This window comes from Carcharodon carcharias, chromosome 1, assembly GCF_017639515.1.
Source record: "Carcharodon carcharias isolate sCarCar2 chromosome 1, sCarCar2.pri, whole genome shotgun sequence".
Lineage (NCBI taxonomy): Eukaryota > Metazoa > Chordata > Chondrichthyes > Lamniformes > Lamnidae > Carcharodon > Carcharodon carcharias.
In genome coordinates this window covers 61,326,791-61,350,213 of record NC_054467.1, presented here as the reverse complement: position 1 = coordinate 61,350,213, position 23,423 = coordinate 61,326,791, and the positions used below count along the sequence as shown (strand labels likewise).

At 41.1% G+C, this 23,423-nt stretch overlaps 1 protein-coding gene across 3 annotated transcripts in view; it reads right to left on the bottom strand.

Moving 5' to 3' along the window:
• The window catches only part of abce1 (ATP-binding cassette, sub-family E (OABP), member 1), a 69,988-nt gene that overhangs the window by 10,776 nt on the left and 35,789 nt on the right, over positions 1–23,423 (bottom strand). For all 3 annotated transcript variants that reach the window (XM_041185499.1, XM_041185506.1, XM_041185515.1), the window contains exons 6-14: positions 22,000–22,137; positions 14,803–14,872; positions 13,693–13,789; positions 12,392–12,481; positions 10,685–10,806; positions 9,584–9,805; positions 9,216–9,275; positions 9,044–9,102; positions 8,261–8,371 (exon numbers count right to left, since the gene is read on the bottom strand). In XM_041185499.1, coding sequence (XP_041041433.1) covers positions 8,261–8,371; positions 9,044–9,102; positions 9,216–9,275; positions 9,584–9,805; positions 10,685–10,806; positions 12,392–12,481; positions 13,693–13,789; positions 14,803–14,872; positions 22,000–22,137 — 969 coding nt within the window. The remainder of the gene's footprint in view (positions 1–8,260; positions 8,372–9,043; positions 9,103–9,215; positions 9,276–9,583; positions 9,806–10,684; positions 10,807–12,391; positions 12,482–13,692; positions 13,790–14,802; positions 14,873–21,999; positions 22,138–23,423) is intronic.

Sequence of the window (23,423 nt, the reverse complement as noted above, 5' to 3'; positions counted from 1 at the left end):
TGCATTCCCTCTATGGCAAGTATGTCATTCATTAAGTAAGGAGACCAAAATTGCACCAACTGCACTCCAGGTGTGGTCTCACCATGGCCCTTTATAATTGCAGTAAGACATCTTTACTCTTATACTCAAATCCTTTTGTAATAAAAGCCAACATACCATCTACCTTCTTAATTGCTTGCTGTACTTGCATGTTAGCTTTTAGTAAGTCATGAATAAGGACACCCAACTCCATTTGACAATCAACACTTCCCCGCCTCTCACCATTTAAGAAATACTGTGTTTCTGTTTTGCTTGCCAAAGTGGATTCCATCTGCTAAATTTTTGCCCACTTACTTAGCCTCTCCAAACCCTCCTGAAACGTCATAATATCCTCCTCACAACTCACACTTCCAACTAGTTTTGTAGCATTTGCAAACTTGGAAATATTACATTTAACCCCCACATCCACATTATCATTGATAAAGATTGTGAATAGCTGGGGCCTCAAGCACTGATCCTTGTGGTACCCCATTAGCAACAGCCTGCCAACCTGAAAATGACCCATTTATTCCTGCTCTCTATTTTCTATTTGTTAACCAGTTCTCAATCCATGCCAGTATATGCCCACAATCCCATGTGCTCTAATTGTTTACTAATCTCTTGTGTAGGAGCTTTCTGAAAAGCCAAATATACACCATCCACTGGTTTCCCCCATATCCACTCTGCTGGTTACATACTTAAAAAACTCCAAAATGTTTGTTAAACATGATTTCCGTTTCATAAATCCATGTTGACTCTGTCCAACCCTACCATTATTTTCTGAGTGTTCTGTTATCACATCCTTTATCACTGATGCTAGTATTTTCCCTACGACTGATGTTAACCTAATAGGTCTGTAATTCCCCAGTTTTCCTCTCCCTCCTTTTAAATAGTGGGGTTACATTTGCCACCTTCCAACTGCAGGAATCATTCCAGAGTCTATAGAATTTTGAAAGATGACCACCAATGCATCTACTATCGCAACAGCCACCTCTTTCAGCACTCTGGGATGTAGATCATTACGTCCAGGGGATTTATCTACTTTCAGTCCCATTAATTTCTCCAGTACTTTTTAATAAAAACCAATATTAGTATCTTGCAGTTCTTCATTTACACTAGTCCATTGATTCACTGTTATTTCTGGGATGGTTTTTAGTATTTTTCTCTGTGAACACAGACACAAAGTAGTTGTTTAGTTTCTCTGCCATTTCCTTATTCCCCATTATAAATTCTCCTGACTCTGCTTGTAATGGACCCACATTTGTTTTTGGTAACCTTTACTTTTCACATACCTACAGAAGCCTTTAGAAGCCTTCAGAGCAAGCTCTGCAATTTCTTCCCTAAACCTCTTTGCCACTCTACCTCACTTTCCTCCTTTAAGACATTTCTTAAAACCTACCTCTCTGGACCAAGCTTTATATCATCAGCCCAAGTGTCTCATGCAGCTCAGTGTCATATCATATAATGCCTCCGTGGAGTACCTTGGGATGTTTTATTATGTTCAAGCTGTTATATAAATGCAAGTTGTTGTTAATCAGATTGTTTCAACCTCAATGCACTGTTTGAACCTGCCCTTAATTTCCAACCTATGCCCTCACCAACACAAAGACCACTTACATCCACATCCGTAACACTGTCCTTTTCCATCCCAAATCAGTCCACCTGTCAGTGAAACCCTCACAGATACCTTTGTAACTGTTAACAATTCAAAACTGCTTCTTGATTACAGTGGCATCAGTTGCTAAGCATCTTATTTTATGGAAGCTGGCTCACATTTGTCCTGTATCCGCCTATAAGATAGCAGGCCACTGAACAGTACCCCAGTAACTTGAATTGGATATGGTGGATCAAATACACGGTGAGAGGTGATCCTTACTAAAACATATGAGGTCCTGAGGGGACTTGACAGGGTGGATGCTGAGAGGACGTTTCCCCTTATGGGGGAGGCTAGAACTAGAGGGCACAGTTTAAAAATAAGGGGCCATCCATTTAAGATAGAGGAGTATTTTTTTCTTTCAGGGAGAATTCTCTTCCCCAGAGAACAGTGGAGGCAGGATCACTGAATATGTTTAAGGCTGAGTTAGATAGATTCTTGACTGACAAGGGAGTGAAAGCTTATAGGGGATAGACAGGAAAGTAGAGTTGAAGTCACCATCAGATCAGCCACCATCTTATCAAATGATGAAGCAGGCTCAAGGGGCCGAATGGCCTATTCCTGCTCCTAGTTCATATGAGATGAGACCAAATATGAATTAAACTGCTTTCTTTCATAGCAAGGCGAACATAGAAGTACAATCATTATTACTGGGCTCACTTAATTCAACCCATAAAAAAAACCTTACTTTTTGTATAATAATGCCGGTAAAAGAACTTGCCATACTAGGCCACATTGGTTGGTCATCTTATTTCAGCTGGGTTCTAAATATTTTCTAGTATTTCTAGCCTCATGGCTTTCCCTTTAACAAACCTGACTTCTCTTGTATCTGTCCAGTTTCAAAAGCCACATTGTCAACCTGTACCTCAACCTATATCTTTTTAATTCCCTTTACTCAAGCAGATGGGAAGCAAAAAACTTTCTAAAACGTGCACAAGGTATTTTTCATAGAATCATAAAATGGCTACAGCATAGGGGGTCATCATTTGACCAGTTGTGTCTCTGCTGACTCTCTGCGAGAGCCACCTGGCTAGTCACACTCCCCCACGTTTCCCCCCAATGACTCTTTTTCTTCAGATAAGTATCCAATTCTTTTGAAAGCCATGATTGAATCTGCCTCCACCACATTTTTAGGCAGTGCTTTCCAGATCCTAAGCACTCGAGGGAAACCTTTTTTTGCAGTATGTCACGTCTGGTTCCTTTGCCAATTAGTTAAACTGGTGTGCTCGACCCTTCTACAAATGGGAACACTTTCTTCCTAAGTAATCTGTCCAGGCTCCTCATTATTTTGAGCACCTCAATGAAACCTCCCTTCAACTTTGCTTCTCTAAGGAAAATAGTCCCAGCTTTGGCAATCAATCCAAGTAACTAAAGTCTCTCATCCCTGCAACCATTCTGAAAAATCTTTTCTGCAACCTCACCAATGCCTTCACATCCTTAAGGTTTTCAAATTGGCAGGCTGCAACAAATGGAGTACCGCAAAGATGAGTGCAGAAGCCTCAGCTACTTACAATCTATATTAGTGACTTTGTCAAAGAGACAGAAGTTTTGAAGCTTGCTGATGATACAAAGCTAGGCAGAATATAAGTTGTGAGGAGGACACAGAGGCTGTAGAGATACAGTCAGGTTAAGTGGGTGGGCAACAAGGTTTCAGGTGGAGTATAATGTGGAGAAATGAGAGGTTATTCACTTTGGCATTAAGAGTAGAAAGGAAGAATAACTATTAAAAGGTGTGGAACTTGTATATGTTGATGTTCAGACAAATTTAGTTGTACTCGTACAAGGAACATGGAGGGCTTAGTCTTCAGGTACAGCAAGCAATCAGAAAGGCAAATTGCATGTTTGCCTTTACTGTAAGGGGACTGGAGCACAAAAATAAGGAAGTCTTGCTACAATTGTGAGACCACTACTGCAGTACTGTGCACAATTTTGGTCTTCATATTTAAGGAAGGATATACTTGCATTAGAGGCAGTACAACCAAGGTTCATTAGATTGGTCCCTGGGATGACAGGGTTGTGTCCTATGATGACAGGTTGAGTAATATTCCCTGGAATTCAGGAGAATGAGAAGTGACCTCATTGAAGCACACATGATTCTGAAGTGGATTGACAGGGTAGAAACAGAGGTTGCTGCCCTGGCTGAAAAATCTAATAAACGGGGGCACAGGCTCACGATAAGGGGATGATCATTTGGGAGTGAGATTAGCAGAAATGCCTTCACTCAAAGGATTGGGTGAATCTTTAGAATTCTGTCCAGAGGTTTGTGGATGCTCCATCATTGAAAATATTTAAGGATGCGATGCACAGATTTTTTGATCTCTCAGGGAATCATGAATTACAGGGGGTGGACAGGAAAGTGGAGCTGAAATATGAAGATCAGCCGTGAACATACTGAATGGAAGAGCAGACTTGATGGCCGATTATACCCTTCCTAAAATGTGGTGCCCAGAATTGGACATAATACTCCAGTTGAGGCTGCAACAGTGTTTTATAAAGGTTCATCATAACTTCTGTGTTTTTGGACTCTATTTATGAAGCCCAGGATTTGTATGTCTTATTCCTTTCTCAACCTGTTCTGCCACCTTCGACGATTTGTGCACATCAACCTTCAGGCACAACCCTACTCCTGCACTCACTTGAGAATTGTATCCTTTATTTTGTTTGGCTTTACCGAATTCTTCCTACCAAAATGAATCACTTCACACTTCTCTGAATTAAATTTCATCTGCCACATGTACCTCATTCCACCAGTCCTCTTGATGTCTAATATTCTCCTCACAATTCACAAGACTTCCAAACTTTGTCTCATCTGTAATTTTTGAAATTGTGTCCTGCACATCCCCAAGTACAGGTCATTAATATAGATCAAGAAAAACTGTGGTCCTAATAACGACCTCTGGGGACCCCCACTTATAATAGTGTCCTCCAGCCTGAAAAACCATTCACCACTACTGTTTCCTGTCACTCAGCTAACTTTGTATCCATGAAGCCACTTTCCCTTTCATTTCACGGGCTTCAATTTTGCTGCAAACCTGTGACATGGCACTTTATCAAATTCGTTTTGGAAGTCCATGTACACCACATCAACCGCATTACTCTCATCAGCCCTCTCTGCTACCTCAAAATACTCAAAAAAGTTAGTTAAACGCAATTTTGCCCTCAACAAATCAATGCTGGCTTTCTTTAATTAATCCACATTTGAGCAAGTGACTGTTAATTTTGTCCCAGATTACTGTTTCTGAATGCTTTCCCACCACTGAGGACAAACTACCTGCCTGTAGTTGTTGAGCTTATCTTTACACCTTTTTTTGAACAAGAGTGTAACTTTTGTAATTCTCCAGCCCTCTGGGACACCTGGCCTATTCTAAGGAGGATGGAAAGATTATAACCAATGCCTCTGCAATTTCCACCTTTACTTCCCTTAGTATCTTCAAATGCATCTGAATGATTTAAAAACTTACTACAGCCATCCTTTCTAGTACCATCTCTTCATCAATTATTAGTGCACCCAATGTCTGAACTGTTACTATAACTTTGGAAATATCTTCCTCGGTAAGGACAGATGCAAAGTAATCAATTTAGTATATTGGCCATGCACTCTCTCTTCATGAATAAATCCCCTTTTTGGTTCCCAATTGTCCTTACTCCTTTTACTACTTATACGCCTATAGAAGACTTTTGGATTCTCTTGTATGTTAACTGCCAGTCTCTTCTCATACAATCTCTTTGCTTCTTTTTTTCATTTCTCCTTTGAACTTTCTATGTTCAGCCAGGTTCTCACTTGTATTATCAACCTGACATCTGTTATGTTTCCTACTTCATCTGGTGTTGTCCATCTTACCTTTCAGCCTAACTCTTCTTTATAGGCAGTGCATTGTTCAATTTTTGACTGCCAATCTTTGATTCAAATTTAGTCTCACCCCATTTAAATTGTCCCTTCCCCAATTAATTATTTTTACTCTGGATTGGCCCTTATTCTTTTCCATAGCTAAAGCTAAACCTTATGATACTGTGCTCACTGTGCCCTAAATGTTTCCTACTGACATTTAATCCACTTTTCGATTACCTTCCTTCTATGGAACATAAATTAGGAATAGCACTAGGCCATTCAGCCCCATGAGCCTGCTCAGCAATTTGATTAAATTATGGCAGATCCGTATCTTATATCTGCTTGCAATCTATAATCTATAAGGTAATTTATCAATTTTAGTTTCAAAATTTTCAATTGACCTAGCTTTAAGAACTTTTTAGGGAGAATGTTTCAAATTTACACTATCCTTTGTGTGAAAAAGCTTTTTCCGACATCACTTCTTAAAAGCCTAGCTCTAATGTTAAGGGTTTGCACCCTGCATTCTGAACTCCAGCACTAAAAAGTTCCTCTCTAATTACCATGTCAACACCTTTAATCATCAAAAACATCTCAATTAGATCATCCCTTAAATATTGTGTACTTGAGGGAATACAAATGTAGCCCACGCAACCCATTCTCTTAATTTAACCCTCTTAGCAACTTCCATTTAGCACAATGACCTTTTGCCCAAGTGTCTTTTCCAAATAAAAACTGAGAATACACTTTGCTTAAAATAGTATAAAGGCAACTTTATTCCAATTCTTTCTGCAGGTCAAAAAAAATCCCGAAACATGATGGGCAGAATTTTCTGCCTGTTGGGTGGGCGGGGAGCAGATCCCTGCCAGTGAAGCGGGCCACACCGCCATTTTACATGGGTGGGCTATGTGCTTCCTGTGCAGGTGGAGGGGGATTCCCTAAAAGCGAGTGTGCGCTCTTTCGTGCATGCGCACGAAAGAGCACACATCTCCCTGAGGCTAAGTGCAGCCTCAGGGGGATCACTTCCACTTTGAAAAATATTAAAAATAGAAAAAAAAATTCTCTAACATGTCCCCCTCATGTAACAATGTCACATGAGTTGGGACATGTTCATAATTTACAGAATAACTTCATTAAAATTTTTAAAACCCTGCATGAAACCTCATTCCACCGCTGGTTGAGGTTTCATGTTTTCTCTATTTGCAGCTGGGGATCCTGGACTGCCCGCCAACCTTAAGGTTGGACGGGCAGGTCCTTTAATTGTTTAAACGATCCTGTCAATGGCCTCAATTGGCCAATGACAGGTCAGTGGGCCCGCAGCTGGTTTTGCAGCGACCCCGCCTTCCTGAAAATTTAAATGGGATGGGGTTTCGTCGGGGGTTCCGCCCGATGTCATCCTGCATCATTTTATGCGTCGGTGAGCGGGCCCGGTCCCTTGCTCGCCGACGGCAAAATTCTGCTTGATGTTATAGCCAAACCTAATAATTCCAATGCTCTCTTTGAACATTCTACACCATTCATCTCATCCAAAACTATGCTGCCTGTCCAGCACCCTGGCCCAGCTGACTTATATTCAATACCAGTTCCCCCAATTTAAAATTCTTATCCTCAACTTTAAATCCTTCCGTGGTCTTGTCCATCACATTATTGTAACAACCCCCAGCCCCACAACTCCCTTGAAGCTCTCCATCCCCCTCACTCTGACCTCTTGTACATCCAACTCTCCCTTGCACAACCATGGCCAGAATCTTCTGCTCGGTATGCGGGGCCGGCCCCACACGCCAACGTGTTAAATGACGCGCACACTGGAGTCGGTTGCACGCCTGCCAAACTATCAAAGGCCTGTTAAGGTCGTTAATAATCTAGTTGAACTAATTGTCAGGGCTGCCCATCCAACCTTAAGGTTGGCGGGCAGGCAAAGAGCCCAAGCAGCCTTTGCATTTTTCATGGAACCTCATCCACGGGCAGGATGAGGCTTTGTGAAGGGTTTATAAATTAAATAAAATGTTTCAACAAAATTCATAAACATACCCCAGCTCATGTGACAATGGGACATGAGGGGACATGTCTGAATAATTTTATTTATTCTTTTTTTCAATTTTTGATAATGAAATTAATCTCCGAGGCAGTTCCGTACCTCAGGGAGATTCCTGCGTAGGCTTTGACTCTCCTTCCCCCTGCACAGGTAGCGCTGAGTGCTTCCGGGTGCACATCACGTTGAGCGAGCCTCAATTGGCCCATCCACGTAAAATGGCGGCGCACAGTGATCGGCTCCGCACCCGCACTCTCCCGACTGGCCTGCCCGATGGGGAGAAAATTCTCTCCCATTAGTTGCCGTGCTTTCAGCAGTCTAGTTTCTACTCGCTGGAATTCTCTCCATTAATCTATTCTGCATCTCCACCTCCCTATCTTCCTTTAAGACCCTATTTAAAATCTATTTGATTACCATGTTGTTAGTCACCTTCCTAACTTTTCCTTCAGCATGGTGTTCTTTTTTCATGTCTCTGAAGTGCCATGGGTAGTTTTCTATATTAGAACTGGTAGATAAATGCAAGATCAAATAGTGAATGTTTGTTCACAGTAGACATGACGGCTGAGAGTCAGCTTGCCTTGTTGCACGCTTTCAGCAGTGTTTGCCAGTTCATAATTCTGCCTAACCAAAAGGATCTTCCTTACTTTCCTTAAAATAGTTCTCACATTAATCAAACCAAGACAATACACAAGGCATAACAATTCAAGGTAAAGAAAAGCTCAAGCAGTACCTCTTGATCAATGATGCTTTCAATTTGCAGTGGTTTCATTACATCAGTCACAAACTGTGGATGTGTGTAGGCATCTCTGATCTTTTCATGAAGCAGCTGGCGAACTGTTCCCTGGAAGAGTAAACCAGAGATATCATTTTTTAAAAGTCATAACCATTTCTTATAAAAGTTACATGTCTAATAGCAAGTGTAACAAATAAGGCTTTAATCCCATGACAAAATTAACAAATCAATTTTTTTTTGCCACATGAAAATATTTGAGGACACTGGTTTCTTTTTTACCTTCAGTAAATCCTATGACACTTCAGTTTGGAATTGATCAGGACCAATGTTCCCTCTAAGCTGCACAGCAATATAAAACATATTGCACAGTGCAACAAACAGGCTGTGCATAGCCAATGTTGCCTTTAAGATGCATGTACACGGGGAAATCTTAATAAGGATCACAGTGCAACAAATAGGCTGTGCAAAACTAAGAAAAAATAGAGGGAACATTGATCAGGGCTAATCATGGTGGTGGTTAAAGTTGGCTGTATAAATCTAGATGTTGAGATATTCAGGTACAGACAAGTTGGTTCAGGAACACTTTTAATTTAACTTCTTTTGACCTCAGTTTTGAGAGCTTCAATTATTTAAAACCATAGTTGAGGAGCAATTTTCGCAGCTCGAAGACTAATGCTCTAAACAGGATTGGACAAGGTGGTATTGAAAATCTGTGGGACGTCCCAATCCTCCTTCATGTTCCAATAATCTGAAAAAAGCCCGAAAAATTGTAGTACTTACTTGGGACTTGGGGCTGATTTTCTGTGGTTTGTAGCTGACATTTAGAACAGGCACTGCACCTAGTAACACAGAGTTAATAGTTATGTATTTTATAAAGTTACTATTGCAGAGTTGATAGCATGAGCTATAGTCTGAAGTTCCAATTGCTAAGACTGCCTAAATAGTACTTTACCTCCTTCATCAGGTTTCAATCTTCCAGCCAGCATTCTGATGAAGGTGGTCTTCCCTGTACCTGTTGAAAGAAGAAATAATCAGATGCTGAGGAGAACTACATAATGTATAAGAGATCTACAGAGCATATAATTGCAAGGTCACAAATCTGCCAAGTAGTTTCATAGGATCAAGATGTCAATTTTCCTTGTCTTTTCTGTTTATCTTTACCGACGGCTGTTTTAATTAAGCACTTAAAGTACAACACAAATGCCATGGTTTCATGTTGCTTGATACCTTTTCTGACACTCCATTGCATCAAACAAATGTCAACATACCAAGTGTCTATTTTGAAATATCATGTTACTTGATCTCAGCATTGACACTCACCATTTTCTCCCAGCATCACCATGATTTCAGAATCTGTGAACTCTCCAGTCCCAATTTCCAGTTCAAACTCGCCCATCTTTTTTTTCATTCTTGGATAATGATATCGGCACATTTTCTTGACCTCTTCCTCGTTTGCTGTTTCAGCCACCTTGAAAATTAGAGAGGCATCTCGGAATCTCAGGTTTTCTGTTGGCACATACCCATCCAAGAATATGTTGATACCTATTGAGAAATAAATAGCCTTTATGATTTTTAGAACAATGGTAGAATGTTGGGTTTATGCTTTTTCAACTAAGAAGAAAATTCAACAGCAATATTTGACCGAACATAAAGTCATCAGTTAGATGTAATGTGTGTTCCTGGGTTCATGACTATAGCAATGGCACATGTTACAATGTTAGCTTCAGGACACTCCTTTCTATGATGAACAAAAATACAAATTGTGCATTGCTGCAGGTTGTCCATTCGATTAAGTTAGATTGTTGTAGTTTTGCTACGGATGCATATAGAGCCTGACACGAGGTTTTAACCTAAAATTTGTTTTAACAAAATATGAACAGCATTGTGCAATTGTAGGTATATGATCAGTTATATAAGTGGATGACATTTATTTTTATACCAGTTACTGACGTTTTATCAATTACTGATTTCAAGTTAAAACAACCAGTCTGAGCATATATCAATTTATCATGGGTAACACGAGGTCACCTTGAGGAGATAACCTCTCATTGTAACCTACGTGAAACTGCCTATGTGAAATGCAACCAGTGTGAAGTGGATTTTAAAAAGTAAATTCCCATGCAGTATGCTGAACTACCTTCAAATCTCAATGCTCATAAAGGGCAAAGAGTTCAGTTTACTCTTTATGAACTTCAGCACATGGCGACATAAAACTCAATCCTGTTCACCTGAAATGTTCTCAAAGCACCTATCAGTGTAGTGAGGCAGGGGATGCTAAAACTCTATAATTTTACTCCTCAAAATCTGAGATGGCCTTTGCACGCAGTCTGCAGGTGCACATTAAAAATAAAACTTATTCCAAGTTTAATAGTAAACTACATGGTTACTAAGTAGAAAGGTTTTAATCCACGTAAGTTTTACCTTCTCGAACACTGAAAGGCATGGTGACGACACCATATGCACTCGGCACACCATACAAACAGCAAATGAAATCAGAAAGGTAGTCCAACACGCTCAAATCATGCTCCACAACGATGATATACCTAATTGTGAAAAGATGAGAAAATTATAGTATCTGATAAAACATGTACTGTAACCTTTACCCAAATGAAATTCTGCCACCAAGATGCTCTTTTCAAAGCCTTATAACAATGAATCAGTTTTAATTAAAATGAGTTTAGAAAAGCTCATTTGTTGAGATCTAAGAATCAAACCAAAAAATTCTTGCTTCGTGAAGGCATCGCAAAATATTCTAATTGCTAGAACTATTTTGTCTTTGAGAATTCACTTTAACTTGAAAGAAATATTTTAAACTGTTAGCACATAATAGATTAATTAAAATTTGGACTGCCCATCAACCAGAAATAAAATAAACTACAAAAATACAATACAATATTTTAAACAAATGCTACCTGGAGGATAAAGAGAAAATTATGAAGCTTAAGATTTATATCTCACTTGATACTTTGTTTACTAGTAATCAGGTGGGCTAAAAATGTCATATGCACTATAGGCTTTCATGATGTGCATAAATCAGAAAGTCAAACACATGGGTCCCAAGCACTGGTGGTTTAGCCCGAGAAGCCCAGATAACTTGGCCCTAATTGTGCAAAGTTTCATTTCTTATTTCCTAGTTGATCCAATTTTAATATTCAAATTTGAAAGTTTTTTTAATAGCACCATTGCCTCGCTGGTAAATAAATCTTCAATCGGAACATAGATAATATTAGCAACTTTAAATTTAATTCAAATTAATAAGAACAGTGGTTTAAACATTGTATGTGGCCCCTGAGGTTCCATAGCATGCACCTATGTAGTTCATGAGAACAGCCTGGACACCCATGTTATGTAAAAATGAAACCTCATATGCTGACACAATATATGAACTTTTAAAAACGTTTGAGTGCCTTTCCTGATTTCAAAAATTGAACTTTTGCTACCTGTAAAAATACAGCTTCAATGTTGATTTACACAGTAGAAAAACACTGAAGAATCACAGAATATTTCTGAAATTCTTTGGTGTGAACATGTTACCGTCAGCTTAAAGGGTCTGTTGACAAGTGGGGAACTTCACAACAGCGGTCAGATTGCAACAGTGTTCATAACGAAAGACAGAAAATGAAAACCTTAATATGACTGTAACCGGTGCACTAGCAGCTCTATTTGAATAGCTATGCGAGTGGGAAATGCACAGGTATCGGGGCTCTATCGCTTCAGCAACGATGCTGGCACAAGTGGGTATGCCAGTTGGTATCATTATGATTAAAGAGGTAATAGAGAGGATTTGAGATGAATGACAGATTTGGTTTATGATACTGTTGCAATATATTGAAATCTGACATGCAAAGTATATTATCTCACAACATAGCTTTATTGCAATTTTCCCATGGCTGGCTCAAGAGGTCTATTGCAGTTGGAAAACATTTCAATAAATATTCAATATGCGAAATTTTAAATAGCTTCCCCAACAACTCAAGTTATTAAAAGAAAAATAGCAGGTAGCCACTAAAAATTTAGCTGTCAGAATTCAGGCACGACTGAATAATTGTAGCTATTGTGGGTACTGAGCGCTACAGTTGTTCAAGGGTTCATTACTTGCTGGTACAACAACATACATTGGAAGGTTACCTATCTGGATTTATAAGGGAGCGAATTGTGATGGCAGCCTTCAAACGCTGTTTAACATCTAGATAACTGGAGGGCTCATCAAACATGAAACTGAAAAAAAAAATTTTTGTTGTCAGAATTTACATTGTAGTACTTTAAAACCCTTCCAGAAGTTGAAGAGGAAAGAGGTATCTTATTACTAATGCAACATTAAACAAAAGATTCAATAATGGTACAGGTCAAATAAAATAAAAGCATTTAAACATTTTCAAGCAATCTAGTCAAATCACAAAGGATAGACATAGTAGAAAATACAAATGTGATCTTATCCGATTCTCATCTTTGCTTTGCAGCTTTCAGAATGCAACATGTAGCATCAAATTAATTTTCTGAAAAATCTGCCCAAGGATCCTAACCAAGGGGCTGTTATAGAACTGTTTCATGAAAATCCTGGATCCGATTAAATTGAGAAGTCTTCCATGAGGAACTACTAACTAAAATTGTCCAACAATACAGTTTCAACTACAGATTTCACATCCCTGACCACATCTCTAAGGGGCAAGAACTCTACTTGCCAAAAAAAAGTCATGGATGAGAGGCAATGGGAACAGGATGGAACTGGGGGATGGTACATGCAGGGAGTGGCACAGGTTTAGGTGATGCAGTAAGTAGTGGGAAGTTGCAGAGCATGGTGGGAGTTATGGGAGGCAGCTTGCGGGGATATTGGGGTCAGCACAAGGGATTTTGCAGTTGCTTTGGGAGGGGTTGGTGGTTAAGGGCAATGCTGGCCCTTTGGGGGCTGGTGGTCATGCTGCTGTCGACGGATGCAGAAGTGGGAGCCACATGCCAAACATCCCAGGGAAACTGGTGTTAGGTCACAGTCAGGTACTCCCCCAGGTTAGGGGTGTTTCCTGGAACAGATGGTTGCCACCCTAAGATGGGGATGGGTGTGAACATTGCAGATGCTCTAGCTGTGGTTCCCTCAAATCAGGAGCCGATCCTTTCTATTGTATATGTCACTCCGCAAGTTGGGGTACAGGGGGCAAGAGAGGGAAACCAGGGTGCTGTGGACTGGTTGACCTTGCATCTGTATAAAACACTGCAGTTTTGCTGATTCATGACAGATTTTATGTTAACACATTTGAGTGGAAACTCAAAAAAACATTTCTTAAAACTGCTTCTGAAGAGATGTCAAACTCGAATATAAGCTCTTATTTCTTAGAGAACTCCATTAATGCTACATTTGGGAGCAGGCTCTGTTATAGGATTTTGCTGATAAAATACACAAATAACTAGAAATGAAAATCCTCCTGGAAACTTACATGTCTGCTTTTTGAATGCACACTACTGCACATGCAAATCTTTGCAGCTCTCCTCCAGAGAGATCCTCAACATTCCTCTCTTTTAAGTGAGTCAGATCTGCAGAAAAATTTGTGATCTATTAAGTTACATCTCGAACTATATGATTACAGCAGAGAATCTATTTGTCTATTTTCAGCATGGCTCAGTTGGTAAAAAAATCAATACATATATATATATGTATATACATACATACATTGCCTTTCATGATTCAAGGACATCCCAGAGTGCTTCACAGCCAAGTTAAGTACTTCAAAACTTTGCACAGTGTTGTAATGAAGGCCAGGGTAGTAGCCAATCTGAACACAGTATAAACAGCAGTGAAATAAATAACCAGATATTCTCTTTTAGGAATATGGGCTGAAGGATGCACATTGGTCGAGACAGCAGAAAAGCTCTCAAACTGAGTGCCAGCCTAAATAATGTGCTCAAGGCATTGCGGTGGAGCTTGAACAGACGGCTTTTTCGCTCAGAAAGGCAAAGTGCTACCATTGAGCCAAGACTGACAATGCCAATTCTGATAGCATTCTCATCTCTAGTTGGTCATGTTGAGTTCAAGCTCCATTTCTAGAACTTGAGCACAAAACCTAGCCTGACATGCTTGTATAGCAGCAAAGGAATATTATATTGTGTGCAGTTCATCTGGATGCTAAGGAGTTTAAGACATTATACAAAGAAAAGCACCAAGTTCTCTCAGTGACCTAGCCTGCAAATTCCTTAATCAATGCCACCAGAGCAGATTGACCAATTGTGCTACTTGTAGGGCATTGTGTTGATAAAATGGGTGCCACATAATGAGAGTGGTTGTCCCTCAAAGCAATTCTTATTAAGTAAAGTGCTTTTGAGTTGTTTGAGAGGGATGATAACAATGCTATATGAGCTATCTTTTTCAATTTTAAATGCAAACAACACTCACATCTTTGAAAATACCTAAGAGTAGGACTGATGGGATAGTTCTGGCAAGGCTCCCTTAATTGAAAAATGTTTTGACATCTTAACAGATTCTTGTGTATTGAACCATAACCCAATAAGTTGTAAATATTTCAGGATCTTTAGCTCCATAGTTTTCTTACCAAGATGTTCACAAATAACATCCTGTGTTTTGGTCTCATCTTTTCTGTCCAAAATAGAACCCACAGTGCCCTGAAGAAACAAATTAAAGAGTAGTTATAATCTGCTTAACAAATTCTATTCTGTAACTTGTTGCTGGACTTGTTTTGTATTACTTCTTCTTCCTCCTTTTAAAAACAATTGTAGAATCATATAGTACAGGAGGCCGCTATTTGGTCCTTTGTGCTTGTGCTGACACTTTTGAAAGATTAGTCCCACTCTCCTGCTCTTTCCCAATTCTCCTGCAAATGCTTCCTTTTTAAGTACATGTCCAGTTCCCTTGTGAAAGTTACTACTGGATCTGCTTCCACCAGCCTGTCAGTCAATGCAATGAGAACATAACAACTTGCTGAGTAAAAACAAAATGTCTTGTCAGTAGAAACAGTTTCTCCCTACTTATTTGGGCAATATGGTGGTGTAGTGGTAATGCGACTGGACTAGTAATCCAGAGGCTCAGGTTAATGCTCTGGGGGACATGGGTTCAAATCCCACCATGGCAGCTGGTGAATTTATATTCAATTAATATAAATATAAAGCTAGTCTCAGTAATGGTGACCACAACAACTATAATCAACTCGTAAAAATCCACCTGGCTCATTTATCCCCCTTAACGAAGGGCAATCTGCCATCCTTACCAGGTCTGGCCTACATGTGACTCCAGATCTACAGCAATGTGGTTGACTCTGAAATATCCTAGCAAGCTACTCAGTTCAAGGACAATTAGGGATGGGCAACAAATGTTGGCCTTGCCAACGATGCCTACATCTCATGAAAGAATCTTAAAAAATTAAGACCACTCTTAATTTTGAACACCTCTATTAAACCTTCCCTTAACCTTTTTCTGCTTCAAAGGAGAATAATCCCAGTTTCTTTAGTCTCACTACTTAACTGAATTACCTCATCCTTGGTCAATTCTAATAAATCTCCTCTGTAGTCTCTCCAAGGCTTTGACATCCTTTCCAAAGCGTGTGCCTGGAACTGGATACATTATTCTAACTGGGGTTTAACCAGCAACTTATAAAGTTTCCCATAACTTCCTTGCTTTTGTACTCTAAGCCTCAATTTATAAAGCTAAGGATCCTGCTTGACTTACTGACAGTTTTAACAACCTGATTTACTGCTCTACTACAGGGAAGAAGCTAGCTGTTTGTTAAGCATCTGGTAAGTGGATAAGTCTAATCTACCTAAGGTTCAAAATAGTACACAAATTTGTGGTAAAATTTATAAAATACATAAAAGAAAATAAATAATTGAATAAAATAATTAAGCAATTAATTAAAGCACATAAAGATGGCAGGAGAGGTGATGTGTCATGGCTGCAGCATGTGAGAGCTCCTGGATGCCAGTATGATCCAGGGCAAACACGTCTGCAGAAACATCTACGCCTTGAGGAGCTTCGGCTTAGGGTCATTGAGCTGGAGGCTGAGCTGCGGACAGTGTGTTACATCAGGGAGGGGAGAGTTACCTGGACACTTTGTACCAGGAGGTAATCACACCCCTTAGGATGGGGTATTCTGATTTGGAAGGTGGCCGGGGAAAGGAGGCCGAGACTGCAAGTGAGGCAGATAAGGGGACTTAGAAGCCAGGAGTACAGGAGTGTCAACCTTTGCAATTGTCCAACAGATTTGAGGTTCTTTCAGCTTGTTTGGATGGGAGTGGGAGCTGCAAGGTGGATGAGCTGACTGACCATGGCACAGGAAGCCACGCAAATAGGGGGAGCAAAAAGGAATGTAGTTGGAGTAGGGGACAGTAAAGTGAGGGGAATTGACACTGTTCTCTGGAGCAAAGAGCGAGAGTCCAGGTGGCTGTGTTGCCTGTCTGGAGCCAGGGTCGGGGCATTTGCTCAAGGAACTGACAAGTGGGAGGGGGATCCGGTTGTCGTGGTCCATGTAGGTACCAACAACATTGGCAAGACAAGGAATAGGGTTCTATATGGGCAGTGAAGAGCTAGGCACCAAATTAAGAAGCAGAACCTCAAAGATAATTATCTCTGGATTATTACCTGAGCAACGTGCAAACTGGCATAGGACAAATAAAATTAGAGAAATAAGAGCGTGGCTCAAAGACTGATGTGAGAGAAGCGGGTTCTGGTTTGTAGGGCACTGGGGAAATGGGGGCTGTACTGCTGGGATGGTCTATACCTGAACCATGATGGGACTAATGTTCTAGCGAGCTGCATAACTAGGGCTTTAAACTAAACTAAATAGTGGGGGCAAGGGATCAAATTTATGAAGATGCGGTAAACAAAAGAGTAGAGACAAGGCAAGAGAGAAAGGGACAAAGAGTACAAATCTAAGAGCAAATCAGCAGATAAGCACAGACATTACATAAATAATAAAAGGACAAAATTAAAGACTCTCTACCTAAATGTACGTGGCACTTGAAACAAAACAAATGAACTGATAGCGCAAATAGAAATAAATAAGTACGATCTGATAGCCATCACAGAGATGTGGTTGCCGAACGACATAGATTGGGACCTGAATGTTGAAGGGTATGGAAGCTAGGAAAAGCTCTGTTAATTAATGATGGTATTGGTGCATTAGAGATGGATAACCCAAGTTTAGGAAACCAGAATGTAGAAGCAGTTTGGATTGAGATGAGAAACAAAGGCAAAGTCATCTGTGGGAGTGATCGACAGGCTCCCTAATTGTAACTACATGATAGGACAGGGTATAAAGGGAGAGATAATGGGAGCTTGTCAGAAAGGTGCAGTGATAATCATGGGAGATTTTAATCTACAGATGAACTGAAAAAATCAGATGGGCTTGGGTAGCCTCGATAAGTTCATAGAATGTTTTTGGGGTAGTTTCTTGGAACAGCACTTTCTGGAGCCAACCAGAGAGTAGGCTATACTAGAGCTGGTGCTGTGCAATGAATTGGGATTAATTGATAATCTCATAATGAAAGTACCCCTACGTAGCAGCAAACATAATATAATTGAACTTTACATTCCGCTTGAGGGAAACAGGAGTGGATCCAGGACTAGTATTTTAAGTTTTAAAAAGGGCATGGAAGCAGACCTAGCTAAAGTGAATTGGTAAATGAAGTTAAGGGATAGATCCATTCAGTGGCAGGCTTTTAAAGGGATATTTCAGGATACACAGAATAGATACATTCCAATGAGAAAGAAAACTTCTAAAGGCAGAACCCACCACCCGTGGTTAATTAAAAAAGTTAAAGACAGTATCAAACTTAAAGAAAAAAGCATATAATTGCGCAAAGATGGGTGGCAGGTCAGAAGATTGGACAGAATATAAAGAACAGAAAAGAATGACAAAAAGATTAATAAGGAGGGAGAAATTAGAGTAGAAGAGTAAACTAGTGAATGTGACTCCTCTATTCAAAAAGCAGGGAGACAGACAGCAGGAAACTACAGGCCAGTTAGCTTAACATCTGTCACAGAGAAAATGCTGGAATTTATTATTAATACAACTTATAGTGGGCACTTAGAAAATCTTAATGCATTCAGGTAAAGTCAGGAAAATTGACAGAACTTTGGAAGATTATAGCTGGGGCATCTTGCCCATTTCCTTTAAAAAGCTTGAGTGGAAACCATCTGGTCCTGGGGATGTCATTTTTGGGTGTTACGTTCATTACTGTTATTTTGCTTACGTTAATTTTGGTGAAACCCTGTCCCTGATTCAACACTAGGTTCCTTGGAGTGTCTGGCTTGCTGACCTCTTCCTCTACTGTAAATACATATACAAAGGAATTATTCAGCATGTTCACCATTTCCTTATTTTCACTGACAGTACCACTGTTAGCAGTGTTCAAGGGGCTTGCATTGCTCCTGATTATCATCTTTTTCTTAATATGTCACGATGGTCAACATATTATTGGGTCTATCGGGCTTTCTCTTCCTACCACACATCCTTTATCCTCCAGATTTTTCTTTGGGCGTCAGGTTGGCTTGTATCCACAGAAGTTTAGAACAGTAAGAGATGAATTGATCGAAATATTTAAGATCCTGAGGGGTCTTGACAGAGTGAATGTGAAGACGATTTCCCCTCTTGTGGGAGAATCTAGAACCAGGGTTCAACGTTTAAAAATAAGGGGTCACCCAATTTTAAGTTGCCTCATTCAGTGTTGTTTCGCTTTGGCGTCGCATATATAGTAGAGCCGATGTGCGGTTAGTGTTGCTTGAGCTTTGTTTCACACTGGAATTGATGGAGCGTGCATGACCCAATCAGCACCATTTTGGAGCAGCCTCTGCCACTGGCTTCGACCCCCTCTCTCACTGACTCCCTCCTGCTGCTTCACTGTCCCAAGTGCCACTACCCTGCTTGACTCTTCTATTCACAGCTCCTGTTGCTCCCTCACTTGTTTCCTCCCTCTCAATGCCCCTCTCCTAATCCCTTGGTCACAGTGAGGGTGCAGGAGAGGAAGCAGTGAATAGGAGAGTCGGGCAGGGAAGTGTGAGTGGGAAATAGTTGACTTGCAGGAGAGAGTCAGCCTGCGGGAGAGACAGCAAGTAAAACAAGTTAGCATATTGCTTTTATATTTATAAATAATATTTTAAATATTAATTTTATTTATGAATGTAGGAATTTAGGAATGTTCAGTATTTCAGGTTACAGGGTATAATGTTATAATTCTTTCCTCCTGGTTGTAATGGGAAAATCTGATTTGCTTAAAGTTGTTTCACTTAAGGTTGCACTTTTCAGGAGGTTGCACTTTTCAGGAATGCAACTACAACTTGAAGTGAGGAATTACTATACTGAGAAAATATTCAGCTGATAGAGAGAGCCAATATAGGTTTGTAAAGGCTAAGTCATGCCTGAAGAGCTTGACTGAATTGTCTAAAAAGGCGACTAAAGTAACAGACAGGGGAGTTCTATGGATGTTGGACTTCCAGAGGTATTTGATAAATAATAACTGTTAGCCAAAGTTGAAGTCCATGGTTGAGGTGACAGAAAGTAGGGATAAGTAACAGGTACTGAAATTAGCAGGATATGACTAGTGGTGTCCTGCAATGGGGGGGCCCCCAACTATTCATTGTATTTATTAATGACTTAGATAACAAAAATAGGAACCCACACATCCAAATTTGCCATTGACACAAAGATAGGTGGCATTGCATGCAGTTGAGAAGGAAGCATAATATTAGAGAAGTGCTGATAGATTAAGTGAATAGACAAAACAGCAGCAAATGGATTGCAATGCTGGCAAACATGAGATCATCCATTTTGGACCTAAAAAGAATATAACTGACTACTTTCTAAACAGTGAAAAGCTAGAAACAGTGCAAGTCTAAAGCAATCTGGGGTCCATATACACAGATCATTAAATGTAATGAACAGGTACAGAAAATAATCAGAAAGGATAGTAACTGCTGATGTTTATATCTCAAGGACCAGAATACAAAGGGGTAGAAGTCATGCTACAGCTATACCATGCCCTGAGATCACCCCTGGAGTACTGTGAGCAGTTCTGAGTATCACACTTAGGAAAGATACATTGGCCTTGGAAGGAGTGTAGCAAAGGTTTACGCAGATTACACAAACTAGGGTTGTATTCCCCAGCACTTGGAAGGTTAAGGGGTGATATGATCCAAGTTTAAGATATTTCTGCAGGCTGGTGAGCCTTGGACTAGACGGCATAATCTAAAATTTGGAGCCACGCCTTTCAGGAGTGCAATGTATTTATTTTTATTTGTTTTGGGATGTGAGTGACACTGTTGCCCATCCCTAATTGCCCTTAGTGGTAAGCTGCCTTCTTGAAATCAGGGAACAAAAAAGGGTGGTAGAAGTTTGGAACCCTCTTCAGCAAACAGCAATTGATGAGCTCAATAGGTAATTTTAAAACTGAAACTGATAGGTTGTTAACCACAAGTATTAAGGGATATGGGGCAACGGTGGGTTAAATCAGAGATCAGCCATTAAATAACTGAATGGCAGAACAGGTTTGCGCAACTAAATGGCCTACTCCTCTTCACGTATTCCTACTTCAATTGGTTGCCCCTGACTTTCTGGTTGCAGTTTATACCCCCAAAACCCATTGTCTCTACTGGTCAAAGTGGAGAAGGAAGAACTGATTAGAGAATCTCTTGATGGGGCTACTTCTGGGTCTGGTGAAAATGGCTATATACAGGTCAGAAATACACAGCATCAACAGTCTGGATTGTTTTGAATGCGTGCCACTGTTCCGAGACCTAGAGTGCATCTGAATGCCACAGTATGCCATCACAAAGTGTCTACTGGTTTACTCAAAGCCTCTGTAACCAGTGGATGCCATCAGATGTGGAATGCATTATCGATGACAAGAACCAAGTCATTACGAATAGCCTATACTTGCATTTATAGTTTGACTTGGTGACTTGCTTTGTATTAGTGGTGCTCTCCTCTACAAGGGGCAGTTGTAGCGGATTTGTTCTGATGGCAGTGTGTTCATGTTCAGCACTTACCCCTATTGACCCAGATTCAAAATACAATCAATATTGTTCCATGCTCAATTGACAGGAAACACAATTTATCATAAAATAAACTAGCAAACACTGAACATAAAAATGGCCAAATAAACATAAGAAATCGGAGCAGAAGTAGAGCTCACAGCCGATTCAGCCTGCTCCATCATTCAATATGATCATGGCTGATCTTGGGCTTCAACTCCATTTTCCTGCCCGATCCCCATATCCATTAATTCCCTGAGAGAGATAATTAAAGATACAAACTAATCATAATTGATAGATCTATAAGGCACCCCTGGAATTCACAATGCAATGAACTCAATGGCTTAACTCTGCATTATTTGGTGGAATAGCTTAATCAACTCTTTCATTTAATTCTGATACCAGTGTACTTTGTGCTGAGAAAAATAAATTTATGCAGATGTTTGCACTAAAAGCTGAAAGGCCTCTGAAATAAATCCATGCTTTTAGAAACAGGGAGATATATTACAAATTGTGTTTGATACAGACTGCTTTGAGGACATTTTTGTACTCTTTCAATTAAAATATAAAACTTACAACAGCAACATGAGTACACAGAAGGTTTCTTTACTGAGGATCACTAGTACACAAGACCAGAATGGTTATTAGGGAGCTATTCCCAGAGTGCACAGTGCTGAAATTATAGTATAGTTTGTTGGAACTGTCTAAAAGATCACATACAACTTATGGCGAGTGAAAAGCATCAAATTTGTTGGACTTTTAAAATTACCTTAACAGCCTTAGGGATCTGGTCCACATACTGGGGCTTGATGATGGCCTTGAGGTCATCTTCTAGGATCTTTGTAAAATAATTCTGCAGTTCAGAACCTCTGAAATAGGTCAAAATCTCCTGCCAGTCAGGAGGGTCCTGTGTGAAGAAGCATAAGTTTACAATTTATGAAGTGCACAAATTCTAGAGTGTGATTGCCACGTGCTCCTGGGAGGAAAAAAAACAAATTTTAAAGCTGAGGTGATGGTCCCTTTAAAAGTTGTGTCTCTCTGAAAGGCGATTTCCTGTAAAAAGCAACTTTCTCCCAGGAGCTGATCATGTGACCAAGCTGCCTGGGAACCAGACAATAGTAAAGCAAATAGTAAAGAACTTTATTACACAGGGCAGTAGATTCCTAAGTGTGGTTTTGTTTCTCAACAAATTTTAGTTTCAGCAGGCAACATTGCTTTCAAGCAGAATTCAGTTGATATTGGGTGTGCTGGCTAAAAATGCATAATCTATTCATAGTAAGGCTGACATCTGAGATAGTCAAGCTAGAAAAAGAGAAGCGCAAGGGAGGGATGGGAGAGGTGTGATGGACAGAGAGACGAGAGAGTAACAGAGAGACGAGAGAGTAACAGAGAGACGAGAGAGTAACAGAGAGACGAGAGAGTGACGGAGAGACGCGAGTGCGCGTGCGTGCGGGGAAATGAAAAGGGGGGAACGAGAGAGAGAGAGCGCGCGGGAGGGGGGAACGAGAGAGAGAGCGCGCGGGAGGGGGGAACGAGAGAGAGAGCGCGCGGGAGGGGGGAACGAGAGAGAGAGCGCGCGGGAGGGGGGAACGAGAGAGAGAGCGCGCGGGGAGGGGGGAACGAGAGAGAGAGCGCGCGGGAGGGGGGAACGAGAGAGAGAGCGCGCGGGAGGGGGGAACGAGAGAGAGAGCGCGCGGGAGGGGGGAACGAGAGAGAGAGCGCGCGGGAGGGGGGGAACGAGAGAGAGAGCGCGCGGGAGGGGGCAACGAGAGAGAGAGCGCGCGGGGGAGGGACGGGGCAACGAGAGAGAGAGCGCGCGGGAGGGGGGCAACGAGAGAGAGAGCGCGCGGGAGGGGGGCAACGAGAGAGAGAGCGCGCGGGAGGGGGGCAACGAGAGAGAGAGCGCGCGGGAGGGGGGCAACGAGAGAGAGAGCGCGCGGGAGGGGGGCAACGAGAGAGAGAGCGCGCGGGAGGGGGCAACGAGAGAGAGAGCGCGCGGGGAGGGGCAACGAGAGAGAGAGCGCGCGGGAGGGGGCAACGAGAGAGAGAGCGCGCGGGAGGGGGCAACGAGAGAGAGAGCGCGCGGGAGGGGGCAACGAGAGAGAGAGCGCGCGGGAGGGGGCAACGAGAGAGAGAGCGCGCGGGAGGGGGCAACGAGAGAGAGAGCGCGCGGGAGGGGGCAACGAGAGAGAG